General features: G+C 63.3%; 1 protein-coding gene and 4 non-coding genes across 5 annotated transcripts; 3 read left to right on the forward strand and 2 right to left on the reverse strand.

The window, feature by feature from the left end:
* Nucleotides 1-539: 539 nt before the first annotated feature.
* On the reverse strand, nucleotides 540-703 carry LOC133625040 (U1 spliceosomal RNA). Its single transcript, XR_009818338.1, has one exon. It is a non-coding gene; the product is annotated as a U1 spliceosomal RNA (small nuclear RNA).
* A 1,000-nt stretch (nucleotides 704-1,703) lies between these two features.
* On the forward strand, nucleotides 1,704-1,867 carry LOC133625051 (U1 spliceosomal RNA). The gene has a single exon (XR_009818349.1). It is a non-coding gene; the product is annotated as a U1 spliceosomal RNA (small nuclear RNA).
* Nucleotides 1,868-3,319: 1,452 nt separating this feature from the next.
* Nucleotides 3,320-3,483, reverse strand: LOC133625053 (U1 spliceosomal RNA). Its single transcript, XR_009818351.1, has one exon. It is a non-coding gene; the product is annotated as a U1 spliceosomal RNA (small nuclear RNA).
* A 2,048-nt stretch (nucleotides 3,484-5,531) lies between these two features.
* LOC133625054 (U1 spliceosomal RNA) lies at nucleotides 5,532-5,695 on the forward strand. Its single transcript, XR_009818352.1, has one exon. It is a non-coding gene; the product is annotated as a U1 spliceosomal RNA (small nuclear RNA).
* Nucleotides 5,547-17,351, forward strand: GTF3C2 (general transcription factor IIIC subunit 2). The gene is made up of 18 exons (XM_061990366.1): nucleotides 5,547-6,268; nucleotides 6,364-6,751; nucleotides 8,026-8,332; nucleotides 8,875-8,969; nucleotides 9,368-9,445; nucleotides 9,594-9,692; nucleotides 9,919-10,146; nucleotides 10,401-10,512; nucleotides 10,667-10,784; nucleotides 12,547-12,578; nucleotides 12,812-12,941; nucleotides 13,364-13,508; nucleotides 13,748-13,909; nucleotides 14,836-14,923; nucleotides 15,081-15,209; nucleotides 15,599-15,730; nucleotides 16,422-16,529; nucleotides 16,695-17,351. The coding sequence occupies exons 1-18, from the start codon at nucleotides 6,130-6,132 to the stop codon at nucleotides 16,899-16,901; spliced, it is 2,697 nt and encodes an 898-aa protein (XP_061846350.1). The 5' UTR covers nucleotides 5,547-6,129; the 3' UTR covers nucleotides 16,902-17,351.
* Nucleotides 17,352-18,034: the final 683 nt, after the last annotated feature.

The following is an 18,034-nucleotide window of genomic DNA, read 5'->3' on the forward strand; positions in this document are numbered from 1 at the left end:
TGGGTAGCACAGGGTGACCAAGATGCTGAGGGGACTGGAACATCTCTCTCAGGAAGGGCTGCGGGACCTGAGGCTGTTTAGCCTTGAGAAGACTAAGGGGGGGGACCTCAACAACACTTAGTGGCCCTTTTTTCTGTTGCCTCCACTGAAAGAGCAAGGGATACAGGCACACACCAGAACACAGCAAGTGCAACTGGAGCTCATTTGGTGTTGCGGTGAGGGGGCCTTGGCCCAGTCTCCATCTCCGGAGGTTTCCAAAGCCACATGGATATGTTCCTGTGCCCCCTGATGGAGGGGAACCTGCTTTAGCAGGGGCTTGGGCTGCATGAGCTCTGCAGGGCCCTGCCAATCTCCACCAATCTACCCAAGCTGGCGGGCCCGGGAAGGGCAGGTGCAGCTCGACAGCTCCAACTGCGTGTCGGCCCCAGAGCTGAGCTGGAAAATCCCAGATGCATTACGTTCTCCTACACCGGCCCCCGCTCAACACAAAAAAAAACCCAAAACACGACTGACTTCATCTGACCTTGAACAGCGAAAGCCAGGGGAGAGCGCGAACGCAGTCCCCCACTACCACAAATTATGCAGTCGAGTTTCCCGCATTTGGGGAAATCGCAGGGGTCAGCACACCCGGAGTGCAAGGGATGAGCCTCGCCCTGGGAAAACCACCTGCCTGATCATGGTGTCTCCCCTGCCAGGTAAGTATGAACGTTTGTTCCCCACCGCCCCGACACACACGCGCGCACGCACACACACCGCACGCCGACACAAACACCAACCAACCGCGCCACGCACGGCCCCGCGCGCCCCGACCCGCCGCTCCTCCGGCCCCGCGGCTCCGCGCGGTGCCCGTGCGTGCCCGTGTGAGGCGCGAGGCCGGTGCGGGAGTGTCCCGTGGTGCCGCGCGGGGTCTGCTCATCTGCATGGACACGCCCCCGCCGCACTCCGCACGTTGCCCAGGGGGCGCTCGGGATCGGGGGTTCGTTGCCGTTTCTCGTCTACTCGTCGTACCAGAGTTCCGAGAGGTGCGCGTTGCGAGGAGCGATCGCCCGGGCACTGGGCACTGCAATACAGTAATGCCGCTGCTTAATGCTGCATTGTCGTAAGGAGCTTATTCTCGATTACTGTGACACCCCCGTCTCCCTCCCACCTCACGGCCCCGCGGTGGGACTCTCGGTCTACACGGGTACTTGTCCAACCACCCCGAGGTGCCACAGTTGCACTCTCGGCCACGGCTGTCGCCTCGGCCCCCGTCTGCTTCACTCGGCGCCCCATCATGCTGGCTCTTTGCGGGGCCCGAGCTTCGCCAGGGCCGCCCTACCCGCCCCGCGGGGCTGCCGGCGCTGACGCCTGTGCTGGGACGGGCGGACCGGAGCGCTACGGCGGCTGTCGCGGGAAGCGCGGGGCAGCGCTCCGTATCGCCGCCCAAAGGCGCTGCTCTGCGCGCGTGGAACGGGGCGCGGCATGCTGGGGAAGGGGCGTGTCCATGCAGATGAGCAGACCCCGCGCGGCACCACGGGACACTCCCGCGCCGGCCTCGCGCCGCACACGGGCACGCGCGGGCACCGCACGGGAGCCGCGGGGCCGGAGAAGCGGCGGGTCGGGGCGCGCGGGGCCGTGCGTGGCGCGGTTGGTTGGTGTTTGTGTCGGCGTGCGGTGTGTGTGTGTGCGCGGGTGTGTGTCGGGGCGGTGCAGAAGACACACTCATACTTACCTGGCAGGGGAGACACCATGATCAGGCAGGTGGTTTTCCCAGGGCGAGGCTCATCCCTTGCACTCCGGGTGTGCTGACCCCTGCGATTTCCCCAAATGCGGGAAACTCGACTGCATAATTTGTGGTAGTGGGGGACTGCGTTCGCGCTCTCCCCTGATTTTCGCTGTTCAAAAGCAGACTCGGGAAATGACTGACGGAAAGGGTTGGTTCGTGTTTCTTGCTCGTGTAGCGACTGTGCTTGATCCTGCCGCGCTGATCCCGGTCACCGCAGGCTGACGTCAGCGGGGCCCCCTGCACTCACCGCGGCTGACCCCCCGGAACGGGACGCGCCGCACGTCGCAGGGACCCGCTCGGCTCTCACGAGGTCCCGACGCGTGTCTGGGAATTTGTCCCGCTGTACCTTTCGGTCCCCGATGGAGGGACCTGCCCTGACCCGTTGCTGGCCCCTCCCGTGTGAGGCCGTCGGGAGAGCAGCGCCTGAAGGGGCGGTTGCCCGGCTTTGCTTCCCGCGGCTCGCTCCCACGACCACCGAGCACCGGCCGACTGCAGCCGGAGCCCACGCTGTCTCCTGACGAGAAGCGGTAGCTCGACCCCAACCGCGCGCTCGGGCTCTGCGGGCAGCTCCGTACATCCCTCCGGCGGATAAGGTGGGAACAGCGGAAGCCTTTGATCTCGTTTACATCTGGACAATGATGTGTGAAGTTCCTCCCTTGGGATCGCACTTAAAAACGCAGCCACTGGTTCAAATGGCGCCCGATGCCTGTGGAGGCCGGGCCGGCGTCTCGCCCTGCTCTCCCACAGCACAGACCCGCTCAGGCAGGGCCAGTGCCACCGGAGATGTGCCGCTGTGGATCATTTACGTCGGCGCGCTGACACGTCCCGTGACGGGGCGGGTCACAGCCGAGGGTCAGGCTGGGAAGGCGGGAGCCTCTCTGCAGGGATGCCGTGCCCAGCGCCAGCGGCAGACGTGGACGCTGCCTCCCGGGCACAGGCGGCGCGTGCTGAGGCCGCCCCGAGATGTCCGAGGGCCGTTCCCCAAACCCGCCCCGCAGGTTTGAGCCCCGGGCACAGCTCGGCTAGTTGCCAGTCGTGCTTGTGACGCCGTCTCCGGGCTGCAGCAAGGCCCGTGGGGCCGTCTCGCCGAGGACGGTGGTGCCGCAGCCCGGAGGGTCCCGTCCCCTCGTCCCGGTACGCGATCGCCGTTCGGGTGCGGCCCTGGCCCGTGAGCGCCGCTGCCGCGGAGCGAGAGTTTGCGGTGCCGATCTGTTCCCTCCCTTCTCCCCGCGCATGTGCCACCTCCGTCAGTCCGGGCAGTTAAAATGTCCCTGGATAGTGCCGAAGGGCTCTGTCCCGAGCGCCTCGAGGTGCGGGAGCCGCCGGGCCCCGGGCGCTGCGTGACACGGCGCAGCCTTCCCGCCCTTCCCGATGGGCACAGAGCCTGTCAGAGCCTGTCTGCTCCCGCCACCCGCCACCCGCACCTTCCACGGGCGGCCGTATCACAGGAGCCGCTGCTGCTGTCTTGGAGGCCATAGCATTGAAATTGGAGGTTCAGCTGCTTCAGAGGAATCCTCCTGCACAACGCATCTTCTGCTTTTGAACAGCGAAAGCCAGGGGAGAGCGCGAACGCAGTCCCCCACTACCACAAATTATGCAGTCGAGTTTCCCGCATTTGGGGAAATCGCAGGGGTCAGCACACCCGGAGTGCAAGGGATGAGCCTCGCCCTGGGAAAACCACCTGCCTGATCATGGTGTCTCCCCTGCCAGGTAAGTATGAATGTGTTTTCTGCACCGCCCCGACACACACCCGCGCACACACACACACCGCACGCCGACACAAACACCAACCAACCGCGCCACGCACGGCCCCGCGTGCCCCGACCCGCCGCTTCTCCGGCCCCGCGGCTCCCGCGCGGCTCCCGTACGCGCCAGTGTGTGGCGCGAGGCCGGTGCGGGAGTGTCCCGTGGTGCCGCGCGGGGTCTGCTCATCTGCATGGACCCGCCCCTGCGCTGCGGAACCCGGCGCTGCTTGGCCCCGCCCCCGGCCCGCATTCAGAGGATGAACGCACTGTACTGGTGTGAGGCCCGGTCCGGACGGGGAGGGGCACGAGCCATCTTCCCGCAGCCTTCCGCCGGCAGAGGATGGCTCACGTGTGTGGAGGCGGCATTGTGTGCGGCCATTTGCCACTTTGGTTACGTTTAATCAGCCAGTGGGGGTGTGAAACATGAGCAGGGTGCCTTTTGTCTCCAAAGGCACCAGGGGTACAACCCTCGGAGTCACAGCAGCTCCTCATGGTTGGGCGAAGCCAAGCAGCAATGCCTGGACACCAGAAGGGGGATAAGGGGTGGGTTTGAATTTGCCGAGGGGCACAAGGGCCCATGGGGTCACAGGCAGGGACTGCTGGAGCTGGTTTGTCCAGGAGGACCTCATGCCAGGGGGAGAGATTGTGAATAAGGACCCCGTAGTGGAGGGAGTGAGTGCACCCAGATTGGCAGGAGCCTGTGTGAGGAGGCGGCCATGGCGCAGGCCGTGCTGGAGAGCCTGTGGGCCGCAGAGCAGACCCACATGAGAGCAAGAGAGGAGCTGCAGCCATGGGGATAAACACATATCGGAGCAGCCCCTGTGGAACTGCAGCATGTGAGGGACCCCATGCTGGAGTAGGGTAATGGCAAGGACTCCTGCCTTGAGGCGAGATGAGCATCCCCCATTCCCACTCTCTGTGCTTCTCAGGTCAGGAGGAGGTGAAGATACTGGGATCAGGTGCCTGAGCCCAGGAAGAGGGGACGAGCGGGTGGAAGGTGGTCTGAAAGGGCTGGTCGTACTCCTCATCGTCCTCCCATTCTGTGTTGTTTTCTGTTTATGGTTTTGGTTGGATACAATTAAGTTTTGTTTTCTTCTCCAAGTCGAACAGCCCCATCTGTTCTGCCTGGGATCATAAGTGGCCGCTGAGCCCTCCTTGTCCTTAGGACAACTTCCTGGGGTAACTTTTCTCTTCCCTATCTCATCAGGAGGGGAGGAGTAAGCAATAATTTGGATGCCCCTGGTTCCTTGTTCCCAGATAAGCCAAAACCAGGACACGGGCCTGCAAATAGTTTTGTTCATCTACCTGGTAGGTGCCATCATGTAACCTGCACTGGACTCCAGTACAAACTAGTACCACACAGTAAGGTCGTGTTGGTTGTTGGAGTCCTGCCTGATGTCTGAGGACCTGGGGCCTCTGCCCTGGGTAGTTATCCCACTTTGCAGGTTCAGCCTGCAGTGAAGCTGAGCTCGTGTCCCCGAGATATCCCCAGACCCCTCGGATACCCTCATATCCACATCCAGAGCCCTTGGATCCCTCCCAGAGGGCACTGTCCCAGGCAGTTACGCAGGCTCTCCCAACCCCGCCGCTGCCCCGGCGGTGCCGCGCTCTGCCGACGCTGTTGCTTAACCCCTCCCGCTTAGCTCGAGCACATCAAGCCCCACGTGGTCCTGGGCGGTTCCGATCCCGCTGATGCTGCGGGATCCGCCGGGGCATGCGGGGGGGTGCTGGCAGCCGCTGACGCCCAGCAGGGGGCGTCCCGAGCGGAGTGCGGCGGGGCCAGCCGCGCAGGGGCGTGTCCATGCAGATGAGCAGACCCCGCGCGGCACCACGGGACACTCCCGCACCGGCCTCGCGCCGCACACGGGCACGCGCGGGCACCGAGCGGGAGCCGCGGGGCCGGAGAAGCGGCGGGTCGAGGCGCGCGGGGCCGTGCGTGGCGCGGTTGGTTGGTGTTTGTGTCGGCGTGACGTATGTGTGTGTGCGCGGGTGTGTGTCGGGGCGGTGGGGAACACACACTCATACTTACCTGGCAGGGGAGACACCATGATCAGGCAGGTGGTTTTCCCAGGGCGAGGCTCATCCCTTGCACTCCGGGTGTGCTGACCCCTGCGATTTCCCCAAATGCGGGAAACTCGACTGCATAATTTGTGGTAGTGGGGGACTGCGTTCGCGCTCTCCCCTGGCTTACGAGGTTTAACAATAGAAATAACCTCTCAGGCTGAGGTGTATGTGTCCGGATAACGTGGCTGCGCCCGCTGTGTCCCGCCGGTGACTCCTGCGCATGGCCGTCAGCATGCATGCAATGGGTTCTTTGAATATGTTCCATCATTCCACCCTTCCCCATCCCGTCTCAGCACCCCGCGCCAGGTGGTCCCCTCGGTCCGGGAGTCAGGCCCCTCTCTAACCTGACCGGCCACCTCCGATTCCAAGCGCGTGTCACAGACCCGTGCGCGGGAGCCGTGTCCTGCCTCGGCTCCTCCCCGCTTGCGAGTGACGCCATCGCCTCGCGACGGCACCGCCGCCTCGACGACTTCCCGTTCTTCTTCCTCCTCCTTCCGTCCTGGCAGACCCGGTCCGTCGCGGTGGCTCCGGGAGCCCCTTCCCTTCGCCGCCCGGATGGCGTCCAGCGCCGGCCGTGGGCCGCGCTGCCGGGAACGGAGCCGCCGGGGCCGTTCGGGACGGGGCTCGGTACCCGCCGGGCGCAGCCGCAGCCGGAGCCGAAGCCGCGTGCGGGGAGGCGAGCTCCAAACCCACCGTACGTACCGGGGAGCACGGCATCGTCTCCTGGAGGGGAGAGGGGTAGCAGAGACCCGCTGTGATTTGGGGCTCAATCTCTTAATTTTCGGGCAGGGGAACAGTCACCACTCGGAGATCCAGAGGTTTTGTCCCACTCTGAGGAGGAAGCGGATGCTGCCGAGCCCCAGCAAAAAAACACCCGAAACCAAAAAGCGAAAAGGAATCGCCATGATTCCCGCGGTGCGGTCCCTGTGGAGGGCGAGGTGCACGGGGAGCCCTCGGGGAGCCCTCAGAACGGGTGTGTGCCGCCTCCCGCTCCCAAGGTGCCCGGGAAACGTGGACGGAAATCGAAGACGGAGCTACTGCTGCTGAAGCTGTCGCAGGACCTGGACTGCCCGAGCCCGGAGCCCATCTGCGTGGAGAAGGTGCTGGGGAGCAGCGAAGCAGCACAAGGCCTGGAGCCCGCCCCGGGCGGGCGCCCCAAGAGACGGGCAGCCAAAGTGTGAGCTGATGGGGGGGTTGTGGGGAGGGTGGGGTAGAGGCCCATGCTGCTCTCAGAGTAGTTTGTCGAGAGCTCTGCCCCTCTTGCTTGTGGAAAGGCCTCAATGTGTTTCCTGAACACTTAATCCCACGTCAGCGGGATGGGCTGATTTCCCGTGGAAGGAGCTGGTGATCTGGTTCTTCTTATGGAGTGAAGCTGGGGAGGGTGCTGGAGCACAAGTCTACTGGAGAGGGACAGAGGGCCTTGGGGGTGCTCAGCTTTGAGAAGAGGAGCCTCAGGGGAGACCTTCTTGCTTGCAGCTCCCTGACAGGAGATTGTGGCTGAGGAGGGGAGGGTCAGTCTCTGCTCTCCAATAGTACACGATAGGACAAGAGGAAACAGCCTCAAGCTGACCCAGGGGAGGTTTAGATTGCAGCTGAGGAAGAACGTTTTCCCTGAGAGGGTTGTCAGCCCCTGTCCCAGGCTGCCCAGGGAATTGATGGAGTCCCCATCCCTGGAGCTATTGCAAAGCCGTGTAGCTGAGGTGCTGAGGGACCTGGGTTAGTGGTGGGCTTGGCACTGTGAGGGGAGGGGTTGGACACAAGGATCTTCAAGGTCTTTTCCAACTGAAATGATCCTGTGATTCTATGTTTTTTCATGCTTTAGAATGATGTGTTTGGATCCAGGAGCATAGAGTTGGGGGATGGGGAACAGCAGGGGCTGGAGCTGAGCTTGCTGTGGGTCTTTGAGGGCAGCAGACTGTCTGCTGTGAGACAGACACACCCAGGAGGTTTGGCTCCGGACAAACCCAGGAGGAGGCTTGTCTGGGGAGCAGAATGTGCCTCCTGCTGCTTGAAGGGAGTCCTGAGGGAACCCCCTGTGCCCTGAGCAGCCAAAGGCAGCTCTGGCAGTGTCTGTGCAGCCCTGGGCTGGCAGGAGCAGAGCTGACACGTTGCCGTACCCCAGTACCCCCTCAGCTGCAGTGGGGTTCCTGCTGCGGGAACGCCCTTTGCCGAGAGCATTCTCAGGAAGAGCTCTGGCTTTTCTGCTTTCTGGCTGGCAGAGGGCCACGTGCTGCTGTGCGGGTGGCTGCCTTCCCGCTGCCAGGGAGGCTGCTGGGGCCTCGGCAGCAGCTTTGGAGGCTGCTGGGGCATGGGCAGGAGCTGGGCAGGGCCAGAGCAAATTGCCCACCCGCAGCGCAAGCGAGAGGAGTGTGTCCCAGTCCCAGTGGGAGGGCTGCGTGGTCCCTGTCTGCTCCCTCTGCTCACCTCCAGGCAATGCCTTTGGCGTCCCAGGGCTTTGCTGTACCTGCAGGAGCTGGCAGAGGAGCTGACATCGGTGTACCAGCCCCCAGCTCCCACCGAGGGTGCCCAGGAGCCAGAGCCAGCGCTGGAGCGTACCCAGAAGCAGCGTCGGAGCCGGAGGAAGAAGGAGGAAGAGGCAGACAGTGATGATGCCACACGAGATGCTGATTTTGTGCCCTCGAAGGAGGTTTTGCTGCAGGCCGAGGAGGAGGAGGGAAGTGACTCGCCCCTCAGTGAGGCATCAGAACAGGAGCTCGAGGTGCTGCGAGAACACGGGGCGAAGGTGCCGTCTTCAAGGGTAAGGCCTCTGCCTTGTCCCCTTCTTACCTCTGGCTCAGCATGATGAGCCAGGCATAATGTCCGAGCTCGCGGGCAGGGTCCCCAACCCTGGCAGTTTGGGGCAGGACAGCCCTAAATCGGGGGGTGGCACAGTGCCCATCAGAATGAATCTGAGCATGAGCTCATTGTGCTTAACTGTGGGCAGAGACAGCTCTGGCTGAGAGGAGGTCTGGACAGGACAGGACATGGTGACAAGCCCTTCTGGGAGAGAATGTGGGGGTTCTTGGCTTCTGATGAAGCTGAGGAGAGGTAAAGACAGGGCCTTAGGGCCATCCTGCAGTTTGTACAAGTCCCCAGAATGGGACTTTGTGTCTTTAGTCCGGTGTGACACTGTCTGTGTGACTACTGTTGCTGTGGCTAGGGGAGAGCTCAATGCTTTTGGGCTTCATCGGTGCCATTCAGGACAGACAAGTTTCCCCCGGAGTCACGGGGACAGTCATAGAGACAGCCTGGGTTGGGCCCATTGCCCAGGTCCTGCTCTGAGTCTGCTCTTGTGTCCAGAGATCCAAGCCCCAGTGCCGAGGCCTTGCTCCCAACGGTTTCCACAACTCCATCATGGCCCCGGTGGAGAAGTGCTCCAGCCTCACCTGCAGCTTGTGAGTGGGGCTGGAGGGGGTGTAGGGGGCTGGGGGAGCTGCAGGGAGCAGCAGCTGATTGGGCTGTGGGTGCCTTGAGGGGAGAGGAACATGTAAGCTCGGGAGTGTCAGCGTTCCCACTGGTGGCTGATGGGAGGAGATCGTGGAGAGGGGCTGTGGTGAAGGACAGAGGCTGAGAGCTCACAGCGAGGGGCTGCCTGTGCTGTAGGGCTGCAGGTGTGTGGGGCTGCCAATGCCCCTGGGGCTATGGATGTGTGAGACTGCTGGGGCCATGGCTGTGTGGTGCCGCCTGTGCCGTGGGGCTGTGGGTGCGTGTGGCCGCCTGTGCTGTGGGGCTGTAGGTGCCACAGGGCTGCGGGTACGTGGGGCTGTGTGTGACGCCCGCATGTCTGCTGCAGGCGGGATCAGAAGTACTCACAGTGGGAGTTTCCCGACTGGATTCCTTTGGCTCACAAGTGGATGTGTCTCTCTGAAAGGTACCACCAGAGCAGGTTGGGGAGGGAGGGGCTGGGAGAGACACCCGGTGCTGCCAATGCCGGTGCCCTGGCTGCATGGTGCTGTCCCAGGGGTGACTGGGTGAGGGGTGGGAATGGGGAGACATCCTCTCACCTTGTGCCTCCCCAGCGAAGCTGCCCCGTACCTGCCAGCAGAGGAGAAGTCTCCCTTCTTCTCCATCCAGCGGGAGGGCATCGAGGACAACAGTGCCTTGTACAGGGTAAACAGGTCCGTGACGGGCTGCCCCAGGGCACTGCCAAGACTGTCATACTGGGGATGGGCAGTACTCCCACAACCGTGGGTGGAAGGGCGGGTGGCCCCAGGGGCAGCAGCGGTGGGGCTGAGCAGCTGCTCATGCAGTGAGCCCGGGAATCCCACTGCCCCAGCCCCATGCCAGGCCGCTCACCCTGTGGCAGCTCTGGCCCTGTGCCCTGACTCCCCTCCCCACTGGCAGGTTCGGCTCCCTGCAGCCCCACGAGGAGCGTCTGGACATGTCCTTCTTTGTGGGCGGCCCAGTGTGGGCGATGGAGTGGTGCCCATGCCCCGAGGGCTCAGCGGCCACTCAGTACGTGGCTCTCTATTGCCACAGGAGCATGGAGGAGACGCACAGCATGACTGGGCTCCACGGGGGCCCCGCGCTCCTGCAGCTCTGGGGCCTGGGCATGCTGCAACAGGACCAGGGGTGAGTGGCCAGACCTGGGGACTGGACCCCTGGGGATGGAGCTGGGGGCTGCCTGGCTCCCAGGGGTGGGACAGAACCAGTGCCTCTCGTCCTTCCCTGACTGAGTATGTGGTGAGGATCCTCTTCTCCCAGAGCTGCCAGCCACAGCCTGAGCCCCTTGGGGGCTGTGCTGATAGCCACCTTCACTGCTCATGTGGCCTGGGGCTGGCAGGCACTGGCTCCTGTGTTCTTCATGGCTCACCCCATGCCCGCAGCTTTGCCGCCAAAGCCGGGCTGGCCTACGCCATCGCTGCTGATCATGGCTGTGTCTGGGACATGAAGTTCTGCCCCAGCGGTGCCTGGGAGCCACCCACCGCTGCTAGGAAGGTGGGTTTGGTGCCTAAAGGGCCGCCCAGGCCCTTGGGGACGGGGTACTGCCTTTGGCTTCCCCTGCACCTTCCACATCCTTGCCCTCACTAAAATGTTACTTTCCTGGGTGGTGGCTGGGGATGCTGGGGCTGAGCCATGTGTCGTTCTGCAGCACCCGCAGCTGAGCCGCTTGGGCCTGTTGGCTGTCGCCTTCTCAGATGGCAAAGTGGTGCTGTACTCCCTCCCGCACCCTGGGGCCCTGCAGTGCTGCAGGAGAACACAGGTAAAAGGTAGGAAGAGCCGCGCCGCCGGGCAGGGCCACAGTGGCCCCCCATGTCCCCCACCTGCCCCAGGAGCCTGCCATACCAGGGGACACTGGGCTGGGGCTCAGCCGAGTTGCTGGCCCTGGTTGCTGGCTGCAGCAGGAATGTGCCCAGGAGCTGTGCACAGTGGCCAGCAAGCCCTGATACGCCGCCGGGCTTCAGACCAGCAGCAACCACTGCTACCTCCGGCCTGGCTTCTGCCAGAGGTAGGGCTGCAGGGGAGCAAGGCTGTTTTTTGATGACCCTACTGCAGGGTTGGTTTCTGGGGATGCTGCAGCAGCACAGCTGGGACATGGCTCCTGGGCAGCCCTGGGAGCGTCTCAGCAGCACCTCTGTGCTGGTAGTGGTGTTGGGTGAGGTGTAGCTGTGGTACCGTGTTCTCCTCAGCCTTTCCCTGCCTGCTCACTGCTCGGAGCAGGTCCTGTTGTGGCAGAGCTGCTGCTTCTTCCAGCTCAGCTCGAGCTGTTTGTTGCAGAAGGAATCCAAGGCTCTGGGCACTTGGCCGGCTCAGGCTAATGGTGCTTGAAATAGTCTCATCTGCCGGGAGCCGAGTGAGATGGATGGGCTGTGCGTGCTACTCCAGAGCGCTGAGCCGTGGCTGGCAACTGACAGAGGGAAATTGGCTCCCCGCGCGTGAGCGTGGCTGCCAGCCGACTGCCTTTCCCACCCCCGTCCCAGCTCCAGGGGGCTGGTGCTGCCGCAGCCCTCACGTGGGGAGCCTGCGGCAGGCAGAGCCCTCCCCAGCCCAAAGCTCTGCAGGTGCTGGTGCGGCGCAGCAGTTGGGCTGCGGCCACACACACTGTCCCCGTGCTCATGGCTGGGCCGGGGGTGCCAGTTGGCAGCCGCAGGATCGGTGCCAGACTGCAGCACACCGGGGTTTTGCCAGGAGCTCCCAGGTCACCGTGGCTGTGTTGGCTTTCCCTGGGGCTCCCCGTACCTGCAGTGATGTTCCCGCCTGGCTGCTCTCTGCGCTGTGCCCTGGCTGTCACTGACAAGATTCATGGAGCTGCTCTGGCTCCTCGCTATCTCTGCAGCACCGCCCCCGCCTATGGCTGTCACTCCAGGTGCAGACGTGCTGTCTGGTGCTTGCTGGACCCAAGGACAGCGCTGATGCAGGACACAGGGGGGCCCTCCTAGTGCTGGCACTGCAGGACAGGGCCCCCACAATCACACCATGTGTTGCTGGTGGCGGAGGTTCTCTGTCAGACTAAGCTGGTGCATGAGCATTCCACAGGCACCTCGTCCTGAGCCATTTGGGCACAGGGCTCTCTGGGGTCTACCCTCCCCAGGAGTGGCTGCCCAGCCCCCATCACTGTCTGCTCTGTGGCCTGACACAGCAGTCTGTCCTGCATGGCCATTCCATTACTCCCTGGGCAGTCGCAGTCTGGTCTGTCACTGGACCCCCTTGAGTTTGGTGAAGATGTTTCCTATCCTGGGGGGCAGGCACTGGGGTGAGGATCACTGGAATGAGGGGAGTGTCAGCCCTGCCCATGGCTGCAGTGCACACCAGAGTGTCACTTGCCCCAGTGCAGGCAGCCCTGGCTCCTGGAGCTCCTGCCACTGACAACTCTTGGATTTGCTGCTGCAGATGGGCAGCAGGACAGGGTAGGAGCCCTGGGCAGTGCCGTGGCAAGCACCAAGTCAGGCTCCAGGCTACTGAGCAGCTCCTGCTGCAGGGAGCTTTGAAGAGAGCCGGTGCCCATCCTGACCCTCCTCTGCTCTCTTCTAGATGGATCCTTCCACAAGCACTTTATCTGCAAGGTCAGTGTCCTCTCCCATTGTGGTCCCCACCCCAGGCCAGGTGCCCACAAGCCTCCTGGCCGGTGCAGGTGGGAGAGCTGGGGAGGGAGTCAGGACTCCCACAAAGCTCACTGACCCTGTATGTTGGGGGTGGCAGAGCTGAGCCCAGCTCCCATACCCAAATGTTCCTGTCTCCTTCCATGGGGATGGCAGCAGCCTGGGGCTGTAACTGGTGTTTGCCTCTTGGCCTACAGGTCCAAGGTATTGCCACGCTCCAGGTGGGCTCTATCCAGGCAGGGAACGCATCTGAGTGTGGCCAATGCTTCAGCCTCTCCTGGATGCCATCAAAGCCCCACCATCACCTTGCAGCTGGATTTTATGATGGTGAGTCCCCTCCTGCACAAGAAGGGCCTCTGGCAGAGCCTCCCAGGGAGTGTCCCTCGCCCTGCAGCTTTGTGCGCATTCAGACGAGACCTGGGGATGGGGTACAAGGACACATCACGGTGGGCAGCAGCAAGTGCCAGACACCATGCAGGAACTTCTGCCCGTCTCTGGGACAGGGGAAGGCTTATCACAGGCCTGTCATGAGAAATGCTGCTACTTGGCACCAGGACCTGCAGAGCTTCAGCCATCCTGTCCTGCACTCAGCCCCAACTCCAGCCCTGGCTCCAGCCCCAGCTACAGCCCTGTTTGGCTATTGCAGCTCACACGTCCTGCAGCCCCCCAGGCCTCATCTTCTGCAGCGCTGGCGCAGCAGCAGGGCAGCTGCTGGGGCAGCTCCTCACATTGTGTCTCTGGTCTCACAGGCACTGTAGCCATCTGGAACCTACTCACTAAGTCTCTGCTGCAGTGCGTGCGTCAGCCTGACAGCTCCCTCAAGCTCTACCCTTTCCAGTGCTTTCTGGCCCACGACCACGCCGTGCGGAGCATCGAGTGGTGCAAGGCCGACAGGTGAGGGCAGAGGAGCCAGCATGGGTACACACCAGCCTCCTTTGCCAAGGTGGGCTTAAGAGGACTCGGCGCAGATGGCATCAGGCCTTCTGAGGCATGAAGGGATTGGGGTGGGCTTTGTGGGGTGAGGGGGGTTGAGCCACTGCCTGAGGGAACAGTGGGGCTGCCGCATCACTATGGCAGGGCCGGGGCACGGCTCTGCTCCAGGCTCTCAGTGCTGCCTCTCTCCTGGTTCTCAGCAACTTCCTGGTCACGGCAGGGAGCGACCGTAAGATCAAGTTCTGGGACCTGCGGCGGCTCTATGAGCCCATCAACAGCATCAAGCGCTTTCTTAGCACCGAGGTGGCTTGGCTGCTGCCCTACAATGGGGTCACTGTGGCCCAGGACAACTGCTATGCCTCGTGAGTACCAGGGCCATCACAGTTCCTGCTCTGTGCCCAGGGCCAGCCCTGCTGCTGGGGTTCAGTCTTACTCCCTCGGGGCCCCCACTGGGAGAGCACAGCTGTGCCATGGCAAGGGCAGGCTCTGCTTGTGCCGGGTCACACCAGAGCTGTGCAATGTCAGCAGCCCCTTGGCCACACCACCCTAGGGCACAAGGATGGTGCTGGAGCATGTCCAGAGCCAGGCAGCGGAGCTGGGGAAGGGTCTGGAGCACAAGTCTGCTGGGGAGAGGCTGAGGGCCCTGGGGGTGTTCAGCCTGGACAAAAGGAGCCTGATGCCAGACCACCTCGCTCTCAGCAACTCCCTGAAAAGTGGTTGTGGACAGTGTAGTGGGGAGGGTCAGTCTCTTTTTCCCCAGTAATGAATGACAGGACAAGCAGAAACGGCCTCAAGTTGCCCTGGGGGAGGTTTAGATTGGAGTCGTGGAAGAACTTTTTCCCTGGGAGGGTTGTCAGCCCCTGTCCCAGGCTGCCCAGGGAGCTGGTGGAGTCCCCATCCCTGGAGCTATTGCAAAGCCGTGTAGCTGAGGTGCTGAGGGACATGAGTTAGTGGAGGGTTTGGCACTGTGAGTAGAGGGGTTGGACTCCATGGTCTCAAAGGTCTTTTCCAACCAAAATGATTCTGTAATTCTATGATGGTGGTCAAGGATGAGGCCTCTGGGCTGTGCTGGGCCGTGGGGCGTCTGCACGGCCCTAGGCTGACACCTCAGGAGGATTCTGTGCTCTTGGGGTGTTCTGAGCCTCTGGGAGCTGCCTCACACTGATCTGTTGTGCTGCTGGAGCTCAGGCAGCCCTGGGGGCTCTAGGGGGTGGGCTGCTGCCCAGCTCTTACCATCTTGGGGCGGCACCGCAGAGCTTTGCCCTCAGGTGTTCCCTTTCTGTTGCAGTTATGGTCTCTGTGGGATCCACTATATCGACGCCGGGTACTTGGGCTTCAAGGCTTATTTTGTGGCACCTCGTAAGGGGACTGTGTGGGTAAGAGGCTGGTACAAGGCACTCTATCCTGGGGCCATGTTGGCCCTCCCCATGGACGGGTGGTGGTGCCCAGGGATCGATGTCCGTGGCACTGCAGCCCGGCTGGGGCCAGGAGACCGGCTGGGACCCGGCACTCTCGAGTCCTCTATCCCTGCAGAGCATCTCTGGCTCGGACTGGCTGAACACGGTGGCTGCAGGGGACATCACCGGCGAGCTGGTGGCTGCGGTGCTGCCCAACCTGGCCATCAATCCCCTCAACGTCAAGCGCTCCTCCGACCGCAGATTTGTAAGAGGCCATCACGCTCAGTGGGGCCAGTCTGGGACATGCGTGGGGCTGGAAGTTGTGTTCCTGGGTGGCTGGCAGTGTCCTGAGCCAGCCTCAAGGCCTCTGTTGCCCCACATGTGTCTGGGTCATGCCTTTCCTGCCCAGACAGGGGCTGTGTGATGGGGACAGATTGTGGCAGCAGCCTTGGCTCTGGGGTTGAGACCTTTTGGAGTGAGGCTTGTGTGGGGCAACTCTTTGTCCCATGCGGCAGCCCTTTTTCTGGCCCAGCCCTGCTGTGCTGCACGGCAGGACAGGGCTCTGTGGCCCTTGGCCCTGCTCGCTCTTGGGCGTCCCTGTCTGTGGAGGAGAGGCCAGACCCCCACCCTACCCTCAACCCCATCTCCCCACAGCCCGTGTACAAAGCTGACCTGCTGCCCTATGGCTCCACGGGCACAGACGGTGGTGAGCAGGCTCTGCCCAGGACCAGGCGCTACAACGAGATGGTGGCCAAGAGCTACATCCAGTTCCGAGACACGGACCTGGTAGGGGATTGCAGGGGCCAAGGCTGGGGCTGGGTGCTCTTTAGCGAGAGTGGGCCTTATTGGGAGCAGGGGTAGGGCCTTGGGGCATGTGTCTGAGCAGTGGGAGCAGTGGTGCCAGGCAGCAGATGCTGCTGGGATGTTGGGGCGGGAGAATGGCCACCTCAGGGAAGCCCCTGGTCGCAGGGCACAGCAGGGCATGGCCACAGGCATCAGCCCCAGCAGAGCCACACACTCGATGTCCCAGTGTCAGCAGCAGGCTGGAGTGCCCAGTCCTGGGCAGGAGCCTGGGGGGTCACAGCCTGCGCAGATCGCCCTTCCCCGTTGTGCTGGGCTGTGTTTGGGGGTGTTGGCACAGACACCAGGACCAGGTTGTGACTAAGGCCCTTTAGAGAGGGGGGAGTGTGTCTGTGAGTCAGAGCTGATGGAGTCACACCAGGGGGCTTCTGCTATGCTTCTGCTCCTTTGTCCCGGCGCTCCCTGGGCTCTGGCTCCTGCTGCCCTTGGCCGTGGCTGTTTGGTTGGTGACTGTGAGGGCAACATGTATTGTTTGGCCAAGCAGCACCTGCACCTGCTGCACTTCTGCTCCTGGCATACAGCCCATGGCTGTGCCACACTCCTGCCCTGAGCACACAGACCCTTGTCACGCTCCTGCCCCGGGCACGCAGCCCATGGCTGTGCCTTCGCTTCACAGCGCAGCTTCAAGAACTTCTCGAGCCGGGAGCCCATGCGCAGGATGCACGCACAGGAGGTGAAGGGAGAGCTGAGCCTTGATCGCCTGCAGCTGGAGTCTCTGCACAAGGTCAGGGGACTGTGCTGCACCTCCCACCCTCACCTAGCCCAGGAGTGAGCCTGGCACTGCTCCAGGCAGGGTCTGCCTCCACCCACCCCTCCCCTCCCCCCTTTCCTACATACTGGGGTCCTGGCACCTCGGCCCCCTCCCCCTGACCTCCCTCTCCCCCCACAGGTGCGCTTCAGCCCCAACCTGGACTCGCACGGCTGGCTGGTGTCAGGGGGACAGGCGGGCATTGTGCGTGTGCACTGCCTGACGGGACTGGCCTGTGGCGTGAGCCACCAGCTGCTCTCCGAGCGCCGTGCCCACTTCAGCTCCCTCTATGGTGACAAGCTCGGCAGCCCCAGCCCTGCTGAGCCCTCCCCACGGCCACCGGAGTAGCACATGGATCCTTTGTGCTGCTGCCCCACACACTGGCCCCGGGCAGGCCAAGGGGCCACTGTGGCCGTGTGCCCATTCTCGGTGCTTCTCCCCCTCAGGGCCCTCACCTGGGGCATAGCCACTGCTCCCAGACATCTCCTGGGACATTGGGGACACTGATGCTCCTGCTCAGGGCCCCAGAGGTCCCTTTTGCGGGGTTTGGCCTGAGCTGGCACAGTGTACGAGGCATGGGGGATAGTGCCTGGCTGTGGGATGGGATGTGGGGTGAGGGACCCGGTGCTGGGGAAGCACCAGTGGGACCCCAAGCTGTGTGGGGCTGTGCTGCCTCCTGCCTCCTGCCCCCAGTGCGGGGGGCACCCCTGTTCTGGGCGGGAGCAGGCCAGGAGCTCCCGAGTTGCTCACATTGAGCCTGTGTTTGGCTGTGCAGTAAACGTGGTGTGTTTTGTATGGGCTGCTGGTGCTGCCACCTGGGCTCCCTCCTGGCTCTGCTGCCGCTGCTTTCCAACGAGTTTATTGTTGGCTGTGGCCTCTGCCACTGCCGGCTGCACACAGAGAGACAGACAAACACACACACAACACGCACACAGACAGACACAGCACGGGTGTGACGGACACTGGCACGCGGGGGCAGCGGGGAGCGGAGCCAGAGCCGAGACAGGGACAGCTGGCACTCGGTGCCAAGCTCCAGCATCGCCGTCCTGCAGCCCCGGTACCACCGGCACACGGGCAGGGGGCAACCCCACAGCCATGGGGACACGGGAGCGCCTGGGGCCAGGCTCTGCATCACTGGCTGCCGGACTCCTTTTTGTTCCCTCTCCTGCGGGCGACAGCGGTGCTCTGTGGGGAGGATCCTCTCCTCTGGGTCCCCTCCTGGCATTGCCCACACTGGGGCCCTGCGCGGCAGCAGGGTGGGCACAGTGCGGGAGAGGAGTCCCAGGGCTGGCCCCGACCCCACTCCTGCACCACACACCCTGCTCTGAGGGCAGCTCCCGCTCCCCCACGGGATAGGGGGCCGGGGCTGACCTGGCTCAGCAGCAGGTGAGGGCCTCAGGCGCGGGGGTCCTGGCAGTGCGGGCAGCCTGCCGTCTCCTCCCGGTAGCGCTCCACCTGCACTGTGCACCAGGCAAAGCCGA

Source organism: Colius striatus, chromosome 2, assembly GCF_028858725.1.
Source record: "Colius striatus isolate bColStr4 chromosome 2, bColStr4.1.hap1, whole genome shotgun sequence".
NCBI lineage: Eukaryota > Metazoa > Chordata > Aves > Coliiformes > Coliidae > Colius > Colius striatus.